Source organism: Pelophylax lessonae (genome assembly GCF_965119305.1).
Source record: "Pelophylax lessonae genome assembly, chromosome: 11".
NCBI classification, from domain to species: domain Eukaryota; kingdom Metazoa; phylum Chordata; class Amphibia; order Anura; family Ranidae; genus Pelophylax; species Pelophylax lessonae.
Window position 1 is genome coordinate 37,861,864 of NC_138778.1, and position 17,039 is coordinate 37,878,902.

Here is a 17,039-nt window from a genome sequence, read left to right on the forward strand (position 1 = left end):
AGTTCAACATGGCACCTCATGACAAAGAACTCTCTGAGGATCTTAAAAAAAGAATTGTTGCTCTACATAAAGATGGCCTATGCTGTAAGAAGATTGCCAAGACCCTGAAACTGAGCTGCAGCATGGTGGCCATGGCCAAGACCATACAGTGGTTTAACAGGACAGGTTCCACACAGAACAGGACTCGCCATGGTCGACCAAAGAAGTTGAATGCACGTGCTCAGAGTTATATCCAGAGGTTGTCTTTGGGATATAGACGTAAAAGTGCTGCCAGCATTGCTGCAGAGGTTAAAGGGGTGGGGGGTCAGCCTGTCAGTGCTCAGACCATACGCCGCACACTGCATCAAATTGGTATGCATGGCTGTCATCCCAGAAGGAAGCCTCTTCTAAAGATGATGCACAAAAAAGCCTGCAAACAGTTTGCTGAAGACAAGCAGACTAAGGACATGGATTACTGGAACCATCCTGTGGTCTGATGAGACCAAGATAAACTTATTTGGTTCAGATGGTGTCAACTGGTGGCAACCAGGAGAGTACAAATACAAGTGTGTCTTGCCTACAGTCAAGCATGGTGGTGGGAGTGTCATGGTCTGGGGCTGCATGAGTGCTGCCGGTACTGGGGAGTTACAGTTTATTAAGGGAACCATGAATGCCAACATGTACTGTGACATACTGAAGCAGAGCATGATCCCCTCCATTTGGAGACTGGGCCGCTGGGCAGTATTCCAACATGGTAACGACCCCAAACACACCTCCAAGACAACCACTACCTTGCTAAAGAATCTGAGGGTAAAGGTGATGGACTGGCAAAGCATGTCTCTAGACCTAAGTTCTATTGAGCATCTGTGAGGCATCCTCAAACAGAAGGTGGAGGAGCGCAAGGTCTCTAACATCCACCAGCTCTGTGATGTTGTCATGGAGGAGTGGAAGAGAACTCCAGTGGTAACCTGTGAAGCTCTGGTGAACTCCATGCCCAAGAGGGTTAAGTCAGTGCTGGAAAATAATGGTGGCCACACAAAATATTAACACTTTGCGCCCAATTTAGACATTTTCACTTAGGGGTGTACTCACTTTTGTTGCCAGCAGTTTAGACATTGATGGCTTCGTATTGAGTTACTTTGAGGGGACAGCAAATTTACACTGTTATACAAGCTGTACACTCACTACTTTACATTGTAGCAAAGTGTCATTTCTCCAGTGTTGTCACATGAAAAGATATAATAAAATATTTTCAAAAATGTGAGGGGTGTACTTACTTTTGTGAGATACTGTATATTTCTCCCCCAAATATTTTAGTACCTATATTTACCCAAATTTTTAAATAAGCAAAACTCACAATACATAGACATGTTCCAACCTCCCTCATATAATGAAAATAACACCAACAGGCATATGCACATTTATATATGTTCTAAGTTCATCAACCATTTATAGCTCAACACTTGATTTATTCAATGAATAAATTAATTTATGAATCACCACTATCCGTCTTTGTTATTAAAGGGACCTGTCATAAAAAAGATCCAGCTACCATAGTGATTTGTCTTTAACCACTTAAGCCCCGGAAGATTTTACCCCCTTCCTGACCAGGGGGTATTTTGCAATTCGGCACTGCGTGACTTTAACGGACAATTGCGCGGTCGTGCGACGCTGTACCTAAACGAATTTGACGTCCTTTTTTTCCCACAAACAGAGCTTTCTTTTGGTGGTATTTGATCACCTGTGCGATTTTTTGATCACGCGCTATAAACAAAAAAAGAGCGTCAATTTTGCAAAAATAACAATATTTTTCACATTTTTTTTATATGAAATTCCCCCAAAAAAAAAGTAAAAATCAAAATTTTTTAAAGTTTTTGGCCAATTTGTTTTATGCTACATATGTTTGGTAAAAAAAATCGCAAAAAGCGTATTTTGATTGGTTTGCGCAAAAGTTATCGCGTTTACTAACAAAGGGAAAGATTTTTGTCATTTTTGTTGTTTTTTTTTTTAACGCGTAATGGCGGCGATCTGCGATTTTTTTTGCGGTACTGCGACATTGGGGCGGACAGATCGGACCCTTGACTGACATTTGTGACACTTTTGGGGTTACCAGTGACATTTCTACAGTAATCAGTGCTATACATATGAACTGTTACTGTAAAAATACACTGGTTGTGAAGGGGTTAACTTTATTTGGAAGGGAGGGGCTGTGTGTATCCCTAGGGGCGTGCTTTCTACTGTGATTGGCTGTGGCTTGAGCTGTAAGGACACTGATCAACGGATCTACATACTAGATCCGTTTGATCAGTGTCTTTACAGCGAGGAGAATGACAGGCAGCTTGTTTACACAAGCTGCCTGACATTCTCCCTCTCCCCCGCCGATCGCCGAGTGACCGGCGGACATCGGGTCCGCTGGTCACACGCGCGGGGGGGTCCGTGACCACGCGGGAGCGCGCCTCCGGGGGCGCGCGCTCGCTCCCTAGACCCTCACAAGCTAGTGACGTAGCCCTACGTCACTTTGCCTGTGAGGGGCTGACTGCCGACGTAGATCGGCGTTAGGCAGTCGGCAAGTGGTTAAAGGCGCACACTCTGGATCTGTCAACACAATTCTTGTTTTGCTACTTAGCGAGCCACTGGTTCACAAAAAGTATGTGGCCTGTGAAGTCTAAACTCCTGACCTCCATACTTGTTCTATGTCAGCAGCTTGATGTGTAGTGAAGGAAAGATGCGCTTGAAAACCACAGTGCTTGTTTAAAAAAAAGTCCAGACAGTGGCAGCTGCCAAATTTCCTTATTGTCAGACTCCTTTTATGGCTGGGCGCAAAAACTTTAATTTGAGTTTATCCCTCAATAGTGAAATAATAGAAATCAACCTTACTGTGCACCAAATACAAACCACATATCCTGTGCAGAAAGCAGAGCTGTGGGAGGGACCCAGCAGCCCCACCCACTAGAGGGGGATATAATGATATGATATCCCCTGCAGATTTTGTAAGTTTGCCCACTTACAAAGAAACTTAGACCCCATTCACACTACCGTGACTTGTCAGGCGACTGGTCAGCCTGACAAGTCGCGGTCCATTGTGTGCTACGGGAACCGTTCTAATAGGAGCGACAGGAAAACTTTTGGTGGTAAAGTATGGGAACTTATCATTGTTGACCTCTGAAAATGGTAATTCCTTGGCTGTAACGCTAACCAATTACTTCTTGGCTTCTCCTCTTCATGACCAGGCCATTTTTTTGCAATACGGTACTGCGTTACATTAATTGACAATTGTGTGGCCATGCGACACTGTACCCAAACAAAACATTAAGACTCCATTCACACTACCGCGACATGTCAGGCGACTGGTCAGCCTGACAAGTCGCGGTCCATTGTGTGCTACGGGAACCGTTCTAATAGGAGCGACACAACTGAGACTTGGTTTGACAGCTCTCATGACTGGATGGCGACCATTCAGGGGTATTCCCTTTATCGCAGAGATAGAGAGGGTAAAAAAGGGGGAGGGGTATGTTTGTATATTAAGAACAGTATACAGGTAAATATGAGGGATGATATTAATAATGGAGCTATGGACGAGGCAGAATCCCTATGGGTAGAGCTTCAAAGGAAAGGCACGGTGGGGAAGGTAATATTGGGCGTATGCTATAGGCCCCCCAACCAGAGGGAGGAGGGTGAGGTGGACCTCATGTTACAGATAGGATTGGCAGCAAGGATGGGAAATTTCATTATAATGGGGGACTTTAATTATCCTGATATAGACTGGGCAGAAGGAACCGCGCATTCAGCCAAGGCTCGGCAGTTCCTAAATGTTTTGCAGGACAATTTCATGGGTCAGATGGTGAATGCACCGACAAGAAACAATGCGGTACTTGACCTACTGATTACCAACAATACAGACCTGCTCACGGATATAGAAATACGGGACAACTTAGGGAACAGTGACCATAGGTCAATTGGTTTCAGTATTAATTACAGTAATAGGAAACACAAGGGTAATATAAGGACACTGAATTTCAAAAGAGCCAATTTCCCTAAACTGGGCTCGCTTCTAGAAAATATCAAATGGGATAGAACCCTGGGAACAAAGAACACGGAGGAAAAATGGGAGTGCTTCAAGAGCATACTTAACAAGGGGGTGGGCCAGTGCATTCCACAGGGAAATAAATTTAAAAGAGCAAAACTAAACCCTGGGTGGCTAAACTCCAACATAAAAATGTATATTAGAGCTAAAGAAAAGGCCTTCAAAAAATACAAGACTGAGGGGTCATTGGCAGCATTTAAGCACTACAAAGAGTATAATAAGAAATGTAAAGACGAAATCAGGGCGGCTAAAATAGAACACGAGAGACATATAGCGGAGGAGAGTAAAAAGAACCCCAAGAAGTTCTTTAAGTATATAAACAGTAAGAAAGCAAGGCCAGAACACATTGGCCCCATAAAAGATGATAAAGGAAAAATGGCCACTGAGGACAGAGAAAAGGCGGAAGTATTAAATCATTTATTTTCTTCAGTCTTCACAAAGGAATCGGGGGGCTACACGAACCCCGCTTGTAAGGCCGAACTAAATAATACACCTCAGGAAGTGCCGCCATGGCTAACAGAGGATAGACTTAGAGCTAAACGAGAGAAACTTAACATAAATAAATCCCCGGGACCGGATGGCTTGCACCCAAGGGTTCTTAATGAGCTCAGCCAGGTGATTTCCAGACCATTATTCTTGATCTTTAAGGATAGTTTACAGACAGGTATGGTGCCAGCTGATTGGAAAAAAGCCAACGTGGTACCAATATTTAAAAAGGGGCCGAGATATATCCCGGGTAACTATAGGCCGGTCAGCCTAACATCAGTAGTCTGCAAAATTTTGAAGGGGATGTTAAGGGACCACATACAAGACTTTAGTAATGAAAACGGTATTATAAGTAGTAATCAGCATGGATTCATGAAAAATCGTTCATGCCAAACCAATCTATTAACCTTCTACGATGAAGTGAGCTGCCACTTAGATAAAGGTAAGCCTGTGGATGTGGTGTATCTGGACTTTGCAAAGGCTTTTGACACCGTTCCCCACAAACGCTTACTGTACAAACTAAGGAAGATAGGTATGGACCATAAGGTGAGTACCTGGATAGAGAACTGGCTCCAGGGGAGAGTCCAGAGGGTGGTGATTAATGGGGAGTACTCTGATTGGGCGGGTGTGGAAAGTGGGGTCCCCCAGGGTTCTGTCCTGGGACCAATCCTGTTTAATTTATTCATAAATGATCTAGAGGAGGGGATATCTAGTACAATCTCAGTATTTGCAGATGATACTAAATTAGGCATGCCAATATCTTCTATGCAGGATGTGGAAATCTTGCAAGCAGACCTGAACAAAATAACGGGGTGGGCAACTACATGGCAGATGAGATTTAATGTAGAAAAATGTAAAGTAATGCACTTGGGGGCCAGAAACCAGAAAGCAAGCTACTCACTAGGGGGGGAACCTCTGGGTGAGTCTAGGATGAAAAGGGACCTGGGGGTACTGGTAGACAACAGGCTTGGAAGTGGCATGCAATGCCAAGCCGCTGCAAGCAAAGCCAACAGAATACTGGGTTGTATAAAAAAGGGGATTCACTCCAGAAATAAAGAGATTATTCTCCCGCTCTACAAGACTCTGGTCCGGCCACATCTGGAGTATGCTGTCCAGTTCTGGGCACCGGTCCTCAGGAAGGATGTGCTGGAACTGGAGAAAGTCCAGAGAAGGGCAACAAAAATAATTAGGGGAATGGAGGACATCAGCTATGAGGAAAGACTACAAGCAGTGAACCTATTCTCTCTGGAGAAGAGACGATTGGGGGGGGATATGATATCAATGTACAAATACTGTACTGGCGACCCTAGCATAAGGAACAAACTATTCAGAGAAAGGAGATACAATAAGACACGTGGCCACTCACTAAAACTTGAGGAAAGGCGGTTTAACCTTAAAGTGCGTAAGGGGTTCTTCACTGTAAGAGCGGTAAGGATGTGGAATTCTCTTCCGCAAGCAGTCGTATCAGCGGGGAGCATTGATAGTTTCAAAAAACTATTGGATGGACACCTTAAAGACCACAACATACAGGGGTATACAATGTACGGTTAAAAGCAAACACACACACACATCATAGGTTGAACTGGATGGACTTGTGTCTTTTTTCAGCCTCACTAACTATGTAACTATGTAACAAGTCGCTCCGACTTAGAAAAAGGGTCCTGTACTACTTCGGGGCGACAGCGGAGCGACTTGCATAGACATTCATTATATGAAGTCTGTGCAAGTCGCGCCGAAGTCGCGGTGCACGCGACTTCACAGGTCGCCCTCGAAGTCGTCCCGCGTTAGTGTGAACCGGCACTAAGGGTCTAAAATTTTTATCATGGGTGTATTTTAAATGATAGAGACAAAATATCAACCAATTTCTCTCAATTTAAGAAGTTGCTCCTAACGACAACTCGTTATGTGTATAAAAGACACCTGTCCACAGAATCTCTTTCTTCCATGCAAACCCGCCACCATGGGCAAGACCAAAGAGCTGTGAAAGGACGTCAGGGACAAGATTGTAGACCTGCACGAGGCTGGAATAGAATAGCAAGGTGTCCCAAGCGCTAAGCCCTATTTGGATTCGCACTGTCCCTATAGTAGGGCCCACCAAGTGCAGCTGTCACAGTTATATGGAGGTACTAAAATAGGCAAGCAACAGAATGAAAACAAATGATGAAGGCCAATTGAAAGCCTCAATACAGCATATTGCAAACAATTGCGTTAAAACCTTTAGTCATTAAAAGCCAATACAGTACCAGGCTAGTGGGTCCAGATGTAAGAGGGTTGATGGGCACTTGAACCGGTGTAGCAAGGTAGAGTAAAAACTGCCCTGGTGTGCAGGCTTGCAGCTGCTCGCACAGAGCCACGGATGTACGGGAGCCAAGCCAGTCCCTCTGGCGCTTCCGTATGACGTAGCCGCAGCGCAAGGTGGAAGTCCTGGACCGGAATGAGATGCCTGTTGACCAGCCTGGAACGCAGAGGGGAGAAGGGTTGACATGGCAACGCCTTTCGCGGGCATGTGCTTTGTCAAGTCCTTGTGGAGTCAAGGCTGGAATGGGCTACAAGACAATGAGCATAACGCTTGGGGAGAAGGGGGCAACTGTTGGAGTGATTATTCGCAAATTAAAGAAATACAAAATAACCATCAATCACCCTCATGCTGGAGCTCCATGCAGGATTTCGCCTCATGGAAATGGATAAGTAAGGATGATCATGACAAAAGTAAGGGGTCAGCTCAGAACTATACAGGAGAAGCTTGCGAATGATCTCAAGGCAGTTGGGCCACAGTCACCAAACACACCATTGGTAACACAATACACCGCCATGGATTGAAATCCTGCACCACTCATAAGGTCCCCCTCCTTGAGAAGGCACATGTACAGGCCCATGTGATGTTTATTGCCAATAAACATCTAAATGATTCAGAGAAGGATTGGGCGAAAGTGCTGTGGTCAGAGGAGACTAAAATTTAGCTCTTTGGCATTAACTTGACTCGCCGCGTTTGGAGGAAGAAAAATGCTGACAATGACCCTAAGAACACTATCCCCACAGTCAAGAACGGAGGTGAAAACATTGAAATCTTGGACGAGAACCTTCTTCCCTCAGCCAGAACACTGGAGATGGGTCATGGATGGGTCTTCCAGCATGACAATGACCCAAAACATACCTCCAAGGCAACAAAGGAGTGGCTCAAGAAGAAGCACGTTAGGGTCATGGAGTGACCTAGCCAGTCTCCAGACCTTAATGCTATAGAAAATGTATGGAGGGAGCTGAAACTTAGAGTTGCCAAGCGGCAGCCAAGAAACCTTAAGGATTTAGAGAAGATCTGTAAAGAAAAGTGGACCAAACTCCCTCCTGAAATTTGTGCAAACCTGGTCACCAACTGCAAGAAACTTCTTACCTCTTGCCAACAAGGGTTTTTCCACCAAGTACTAAGTAGTGTTTTGCTTGAGTATCAAATACTTATTTTACTCACTGAACTGCAACTAAATTTATATTATTTGTATCATGTGTGTTTTCTGGATTTGTGGTTGATATTTTGTCTCTATCATTTAAATTCACCTATGATAAAAATTATAGACCTGTCAAACTTAAGTGGGCAAACTTACAAAATCTGCAGGGGATTAAATAATGATTTTCCTCATTGTACATGCTACCTGCAGAAAGCTACAGGGATGGTGGATGCAAGACCAAGCACCATGGACAAGAAGAAAGAGCAGCAGTGACTGGTCTTTATTACTGGAAACTCTTACACAGATGCAAAGTTCAGAAGCTTTTCCATACTAAAAAAAAAAGGACCCCAAAATTCAAGTAAGAATATATATGGTTTTGTTTTTAGACAAAATTCATTTAGGCCAGATTCCTGTTTGAATGTGATTCTAAAGTCCTAAAGTGGTTGTAAACCTCAGGCATGAAATATAAACAAAGCATATTTCTTTATAGCGTGTACTTGTCTCAATTAAGAGCAATAAGTGTCATTTCTGTCTGCTGCTTCGTTCCTTTGCTATCAGCTTGAATTACTTCTGAAAATCTTTGCTGACACCTAGAGAAAAATGGTGACAGGGGAGGGATCTCCAGGTGATTGATAGCCTCAGCTCTGTTCCTGTGTGCTGCATGGAGGTGGGTGTGCCTCTTCCCTCCAATCAGCTATTAGAGCTCTCTTTACTGAGCTCTGCAGAGTGTAACTTCAGTTCTCCACCCCTTTTTTCTGTACACTCAGACAAGCTTTAAAATTCAGGATTTTGAACAGAGAAGAGAAGACTGCAGATAGACAGGTATAACTTATGTAGGAGGATTTGTTCCTTCTCTGTGTATCACCTGAGGCCAGTCACTGCAGTGGGTATATGTAAAGGTTTACAAGTTTATTTTACTTCTTTTGCAGAAGATCCCTCCAGCCCACCTTATATTTACATGAGCCCGATCTCAATCCAGGGAAGTGCATGAGAGCAGTGGCTCTCCTGGCTCTGTCCCTCCTCATAGGGAAGATTGACAGCAGTGGAAGCCATTGGCTCCCACTCCTGTCAGTCAAATCATATGACGATGGAGTGGGGGGTAGGGCTGAGCCCCCCCTGTCTGTGTTCGGGGCAAGGCCTGCATGGGGGTGTCCCCATAGAAATTGTCTTTCTATTGGCACACTTGGCGGGGGGGATAGGTGGGGGGGAGCTGAGAGCGCTTCACCAGCGGGGGAGAGGAGGAGAATCGGGGCTGCTCTATGCAAAACCATTGCACAGAGCAGGTAAGTATAACATGTCTGTTATTTTAATTAAAAAGAAAAAAAATTGAACCTTTCCAATCACTTTAAACCCCATAGGTAGGAAATAATTAGCCATAACAAATGTTCCCAAATTCATAAAATGACTAGTGTGTCACCTTCATATGGGGCCTAAGTTATCAAATAACATAAAGTTAATATCATTGCTGTATTTAACAATCAGTATTGCATGCTCATTATAGATCTATTTATTAAAATATTTTACTTTTCATTAACATTTGCCTGCTATGCCAGGAAATGAGTGCTAATTAAACTGATCAGAGTTTATCAATCATTTTAGGTAATTACTGAAACACACGTTATTGTCGGAAGTATTGGGACACCTTCTTTACAAACACATGAACTTTCATGCCATCCCAGTCTTAGCCTGTAGGGTTCAATATTGAGTTGGCCCACCCTTTGCAGCTATAACAGCTTCAACTCTTCTGGGAAGGCTGTCCACAAGGTTTAGGTGTGTGTCTATGGCAATGTTTGACCATTCTTCCAGAAGCGCATTTGTGAGGTCAGGCACCGATAATGGACGAGAAGGCCTGGCTCGCAGTTTGCGCCCTAATTCATCCCAAAGGTGTTCTATCGGGTTGAGGTCAGGTCTCTGTGCAGGCCAGTCAAGTTCCTCCACCCCAAACTCACTCATCCATGTCTTTATGGACCTTGCTTTGTGCACTGGTGCGAAATCATGTTGGAACAGAAAGGGGCCATCCCCAAAATGTTCTCACAAATTTGGGAGCATAAAATTGTTTAAAATGTCTTGGTATGCTGATGCCTTAAGAGTTCTCTTCACTGGAACTAAGGGGCCAAGCCCAACCCCTAAAAAAAAAAGAAAGAAAAAAACCCACTCCATAATACACCCTCCACCAAATGATTTGGACCAGTGCACAAAGCAAGGTCCATAAAACATGGATGAGCGAGTTTAGGGTGGAGAAACTTGACTGGCCTGCACAGAGTCCTGACCTCAACCCGATAGAACACCTTTGGGATGAATTAGAGCAGAGACTGAGAGCCAGGCCTTCTTGCCCCACATCAGTACCTGACCCCACAAATGCTCTTCTGGAAGAATAGTCAAACATTCCCATAGACTCCTAAACTTTGTGGACACCCTTCTCAGAAGAGTTGAAGCTGTTATACCTAAAAAGGGTGGGCCAACTCAATATTGGACTCTACAGACTAAGACTGGGATGCCATTAAAGTTCACGTGTGTGTAAAGGCAGGCGTCCTAATACTTTTGACAATATAGTGTATATTGAATAATATCCTCTGACATTTCCCGAGCTGTCTAGTACTAGTTGTCCTGTGTTTTTACAGGATAAGCATTGAATCCCTATTCCCTCAAACTACTCAACTCCCCCTAAAAATACCAGTCAAGTCCATTCTGCATGTGTACTGGTATGCCAATGACTGGAGGGCCATGTGCACTGTGCAAGTGCTTTATGTGGGAGGCCAAGAAAGTGGACTGCTTCCTCTGAGAACACTAGTGTAGTACACAAAGGTACAGGCTCTGCTACAACAATGGTTCCCCCCTAGATACAGCATATGTGTGTTGGGTATGTGCTCAATACCAACCTGCAGATACTGGTAGCTGAGGTCCTGGTGACAAGATTTGGACTTCAGTAATGCTTTGTCTATGGTGGCTGAAGCCTTCTGACACACCTCTCTGGCATGACTTAGTGTTAGCGTTGACCAAGACCCTCTCTTCAGTGAGGCCGTTGAGCTAGGAGGGAGCACCTCATGGGGTGTAGGCAGAGGGGATAGGGTGAGGGATGGAGGCTGGAAGGGTGTGAATTTGAGGTCATTATTGCTTTTGGACGCCTTTAACATGCTTTCACTGATAGTGTTATACCCGCTCAAAAAGTGTCTTGCTCCGTGATCTGGGCGCCTTCCAAGAGTCATCATGCCTGCTGGGTTGCGGTAGCTGCCCGTATCACTGTCTAAGTTATCATCCGAGCTCCACCAGCCAGAGACCCCTCCTGCACGAGCCTGACCTTTTCCATCCCCCTTGCCACGCTCTTTGCTTTTACTCCGTTTTGTTCCTTTAGTATCCTCTGATGACCCCTTCTTTCCATTCACACTGGCCCTTCCACCACCTTCAAGGGACTGGGATTTTGCAAAGAGTTTTTGTACTGAGTGGACAAGGTGCCGGATGCGTCCAGGACTTTCACTGCGGTCCTTTCCCTCTGGGTCACCCCGTTTGAACTGTAGAGTGCTAAAACCGTCTCTATGAATGGGTAACTGTTTCTCAAATTGGTCCAAAAGGCTGGCAGGAAGGCGGTTGATTTTGGCAGGTGGTGCATGGGGGGTAGGATATGGTGGAGTCTCCTCAGGAGGTTCATAATGGGAATTAAAGTGAATTCGGGGAAAGGTGCTACTGTTTGAAAGCTGGTTGTTGAGAGGGTATAGGCAGTCAGGGTGCAAGGAATTATCGGGGTATCGAGGTTCCGGAGGATAGGCCTCAGTGGAGCTGATCAGATAAGGGGTCCGCTCTGGTTGAACATATAGGGAGTCTGAATGGGAGTCCAGGTTTCCGGACAGGTGCCGGCCACGGGCATCCCCCAGACCCTTCATTGCAGTCGGCACCTGCAGATCATCTCGTCACAGGTTGCTGATTTGGCTTTCAGAAGCCCTGGAAAAAAAAGAGAACAGAATTTTAAGATGTCATGATTTAGAACAACAATCAAGAGACTTCTTTCAGTATGTGGAAATTCAATATAAAATGCACAAAGGCAATATATAACACTGCCCTAATTATTTTAGTGGGATAGGAAAGTGTTAAGGTAGGTAAAAATCTATTGATTGACTTGGGTGTGGTGGACTAATAGACTTCTGTACACTCGATGAGCGGCATGCCTGCTTGACATAAAAACTTTTTTGGCTTTATTCAATAGAAAGTTCTTATTATTAAGTGCTAAAGTGCTAATTCCGAAATACAGCAACTCAAAGGAATCAATCAGAATCCACTCAGCTGAAGCCAGTACAAGATGGATTTTGATTGGTTGATATGTGTTAGTGCAATTAGGAACTGGCACTTAAGAAAAGGAAATCTTTATTGATTAGGTTTGCAAATGTCCATAGCCATCCCCATGGCAATGTACAATGGAATCTGGATCTCTTTTCTCGCTTATATCAGAATGCTAAAGTAAAACTTTTGGTGGTAAAGTATGGAACTTATCATTGTCTCCATATGAACATGGTAATTCCTTGGCTGTGATGTTAACCAATTACTTCTTGGCTTCTCCCCTTCATGACCAGGCCATTTTTTTGCAATACGGTACTGCGTTACTTTAACTGACAATTGTGTGGCCATGCGACACTGTACCCAAACAAAACATTAAGACTCCATTCACACTACCGCGACATGTCAGGCGACTGGTCAGCCTGACAAGTCGCGGTCCATTGTGTGCTACGGAAATCGTTATAATAGGAGCGACTCAAATCGCTCCGACTTAGAAAAAGGTTCCTGTACTACTTTGGGGCGACATCGGAGCAACTTGCATAGACATTCATTATATGAAGTCTGTGCAAGTCGCGCCGAAGTCGCGGTGCACGCGACTTCACAGGTCGCCCCCGAAGTTGTGCCGCGTTAGTGTGAACCGGCACTTACGTCATTTTATTCCCCCACAAATAGAGCTTTCTTTTGGTGGTATTTGATCACCACTGCGTTTTTTATTTTTTGGGCTATTAAATAATAATAAAAAAAAAGACAGTTTTGAAAAAAAAAAAGCAATATTTTTTACTTTTTGCTATATAACATATCTAATAAAAAAATGTAAAAAATCTTATTTTTGATAAATTTAGGCCAATATGTATTCTGCTACATGTTTTTTGTAAAAAAAACAAACAAACCATAAAGCATATATTGATTGGTTTGCGCAAAAGTTATTGCGTCTACAAACTATAGGATATATATTGGAATTTTTATTTATTTTTTACTAGAAATGGTGGCGATTAGCAACTTATAGCAGAACTGCGATATTGCAGCGGACATTTAGACACTAACAGATACTTTTGAAACTTTATGGGAACCAGGACACTAATACAGTGATCATTGCTGAAAATATGCACTGTCACTGTACTAATGACACTGGCTGGGAAGGGGTTATACATCAGGGGCGATCAAAGGGTTAAATGTGTGCCTAGCCAGTGTTTTGGTGTACTGCGTGAGGTGCCTTTACTAAGGCAAGTAATGTACTTTATTCCCTGCTTTGCGGGAAAAGAAAATTCATTACTTCCCAGCTGACAGGACAGAGTTCTGTCTTGTTTACATAAGCAGGGCTTTGTCCTCCGTAAATTCTGGACGATCGGCGGGTGCAGTCAGTAATCTATTAGCCGGCACCCGCTGATTGATATCTGCTGTGTTTTATCACAGCACAGCTGGGTCGCTAGCGGCGCACCCCCTACCCAGAATTGCCAGATCACGTACCTAGTACATCATTTGGCGCAGCAGACCCACCTTGCCGCCGTATATCTATGTTGTACGGTCGGCAAGCAGTTATTAAAACCACATAATAAAAAAACTATTAATAAATGGTGTATTACATGCTTTTCATACTCAATCAGTCATTATGGGATTCGTTTTCTGTATTCTGGAAAAAACCTAGTTGATTTCACTGTTCTTTGCCCCCCCCCCCCCCTTCTTGTCTATGTCACTACTTTAGAGCACCTATTATATCATATTTCATCTCATCACCTGGAGTTGTTCACATTTGTTTTCTCATTATTTGGAGTTTCGGACTTTTATTTGAGGCACCATATATGGGACTTTTGCACATCCTTTTGGGATTATTTGCACATTTTATTTAATAATTGTATATTATTATTAGTGGTTTACCTATTAAGATAAAGCACATATGATTTATTGTTTAGTAATTATATGGATACATTCGTTGGAGTGCACCTTACGTTTTTCTTTGCCACTCTGTGTGTTTTGATCATTTAGAGCAGGGGTGGGGAACCTATGGCCCGCGGGCCGTATGCGGCCCCCGAAGCCATCTCATCCGGCCATGCCATTGGGCTGCCTCCGGATGGGAAGGTGAGGGGGAGCGCCTCCTGATTACACACAGCTTGTCTGTGGTTATAAAATCAGAACCTTTTTTTTTATCCCAATGCTTATGCCCCATACACACGTGCAGATTATCTGCAGACTTTTGTCTGCAGACTTACCAAAACCATATAATATGAGGTCAAACCTAAACACTTTCAATTTGTATGAAATCCGGCAGGCCCTTGCACTACATAGAAAAGGTAAGTCTGCAGACAAAAGTCTGCAGATAATCTGCACGTGTGTATGGGGCATAAGCATTGGGATAAAAAACCTTATGTGCAGCAGCCCCTCCCAGCCCCCCTAATACCTACCTAGCCGCGGCTCCGTGTCTGAATGGATACAGGAAGCTAATGCCCCATACACACGTGCAGATTATCTGCAGACTTTTGTCTGCAGACTTACCAAAACCATATAATATGAGGTCAAACCTAAACACTTTCAATTTGTATGCAATCCGGCAGGCCCTTGCACTACATAGAAAAGGTAAATCTGAAGACAAAAGTCTTCAGATAATCTGCACGTGTGTATGGGGCATAAGGCTCCGTTTGGTTGCTTGCTGTGGGGGCACTCAACGGTAGGGAGAAGCCAGGAGTGCCAAAGAGGTACCCAAGAAGAGGAGGATCTGGGCTGCTCTGGGTAAAACCAACTGCACAGAACAGGTAAGTATAACATGTTTGTTATTTTTATAAAAAAAAAAAACTGAGACTTTACAAATTACTTTTGTTTCCAAGCCACCAGTGGTGGCCCGTCCATTGGGTGCGCAGGGGCGCCGCCCCCCCCTATCCATGCATCCGGCCCCCTAATCTACATGCAGGGCGCCGGATGCATGGATTCCAACAGGGGATTTTTTATTTTTTTTTGAAGCATGTGATTTGAGCCAGAGGCTCTAATAGGCTTCAAAAAAGGGTGGGCTCGGGGCGCAGAGCCCACCCATTTGTATTGCGATAGCAAATAAATATTCGCTATTTTCACACTGACTCTCCTCCCAGCCAATCAGGAAGAGGGTTGTGAGACCCCTTTCCCGACTGGCCAAAAGGAGAAGCGATCTTACTGGCCAGTAGCCAGGAAGAGGTAAAAGACACACGGCTGGAGGAGAAGCACAGCGGCTCAGCCATCCAGCACTCCTTGGCTCGGACAGGAGGAAGGAGGAGGTAAGGAGGCAGGCCATTCGGGGGGGGGGGGGGGGAATGAGTTGCATGCCTACTGACCAACCGACCGTCTGTTGGGGGGGTGCATTGGGTTTTCCGCTCCCCAGAATCACCAAAGTACCAGCCGCCACTGCAAGCCACTGACTCTAATGCCCTTATGCTATGGGGGTGAGGAGATGGGAAGGTGTTCTGTAGTCCAGCAGGGTAGAATTCAGACCGGTTAACAAGACTGCTTGGGATTTCAGTGCAGCAGAGGCAGCATTGTCAGCATAACTAAAGGCAGTTAGGAGCTCACTGGATATCTGGCAGATTGTAGAAATTTTTTTGTACTTGTGGCATTTTTAAAGCGAAAATACATGGAAAAAAGTACTGCATTTGTTTTTGTTTGTTATACATGCTAAGGAGAGTGTTAACCTACTCACATTCTTTGATTTTTATAAATTATATATACATACAGTATTATCTGTCATACTATATATGGGTGTCTAGGTGTTCTCGTTCTCGTTTTTGAAGTTCTTTTTTCTTTCTCTTTTATTTATATAGCAAGGTCTTTGTGTTTTACATAAAACAGATCAGCTAAAAATTCTTATCAGTGCGTTAATGTTTGAAAATATGTTTCTGTGTATAGCTTGTAATAATATATGTCCATGGGGGCAGACACATTTTCTCATTACATACATAGGCTCTGCTAACCGCTTTTCAGTGTTACACAGTGGTTGTACATTACTGCTGCTTCTCACAATGCAAATCTATGAGTCAGCTAACTCGCTGAAAACAATTCACTCCCTGTGTGGCTGATATCTCATCCCTGAAGCAGAATGATTAAAGTGGAACTTTAGAGAAAGAGAAAAAAAAATGGCGAACAGGCAGGACCTTTCATACAGAGGAAACATACTATGGAATTAATTTACTAAAGGCACATAGACTGTGCACTTACAGCTGCTCCGGCGCTTAGTAAATAAGGTACATCTTCACTTTGCAAAAATTACCCAATCACATGCAAAGAAAATAAAAAACACATTTTTCCTTGCACAGGATTGGATGATGGAAGTCAGCAGAACTTCTGCTCATTTACCAAGCTCTGGAGCAACTGCACTTGCAGAGGGCAACTGCACTTTGCAAAGTGCACAGTCAATTTGCCCTTAGTAAATCCACCCCTATGTCTCTTCTGCATGAGGCTGGGTTCACACAAATGCGATGCAGGAACCAGCGCGATTCCAGTGCGAGTTCCCGCATCGCATGGCATGTCTCTCTGGCATTTCACACTGCCCTATGCGAACCGCTGCCGGTGTCAATATAAGTGTGAACTGTCAAATGGTGCAGGAATGGATTGCATGGGTGTGAACACCCATAGGATCTGATTCCAGTGTGGACCATAAAAAAGGGTCCTGTGCCATTTTTGTCTGAATGCGATGCAAATTCAGCCATGCAATCTGTATGGCTGAATTTGCATCGCACAAACATCACATGCGATCTTCACAGCAATGCGATGCGAATCACATGCGATGTCTGACATCACAATAGTGTGAACCCAGGCTTAAAGTTTCT

At 44.1% G+C, this 17,039-nt stretch overlaps 1 protein-coding gene across 1 annotated transcript in view; it reads right to left on the reverse strand.

The window, feature by feature from the left end:
• The window catches only part of DLGAP4 (DLG associated protein 4), a 329,035-nt gene that overhangs the window by 153,550 nt on the left and 158,446 nt on the right, over nt 1–17,039 (reverse strand). The window contains exon 3 of the mRNA XM_082272050.1: nt 10,869–11,925. Coding sequence (XP_082128176.1) covers nt 10,869–11,867 — 999 coding nt within the window. The 5' untranslated portion in view covers nt 11,868–11,925. The remainder of the gene's footprint in view (nt 1–10,868; nt 11,926–17,039) is intronic.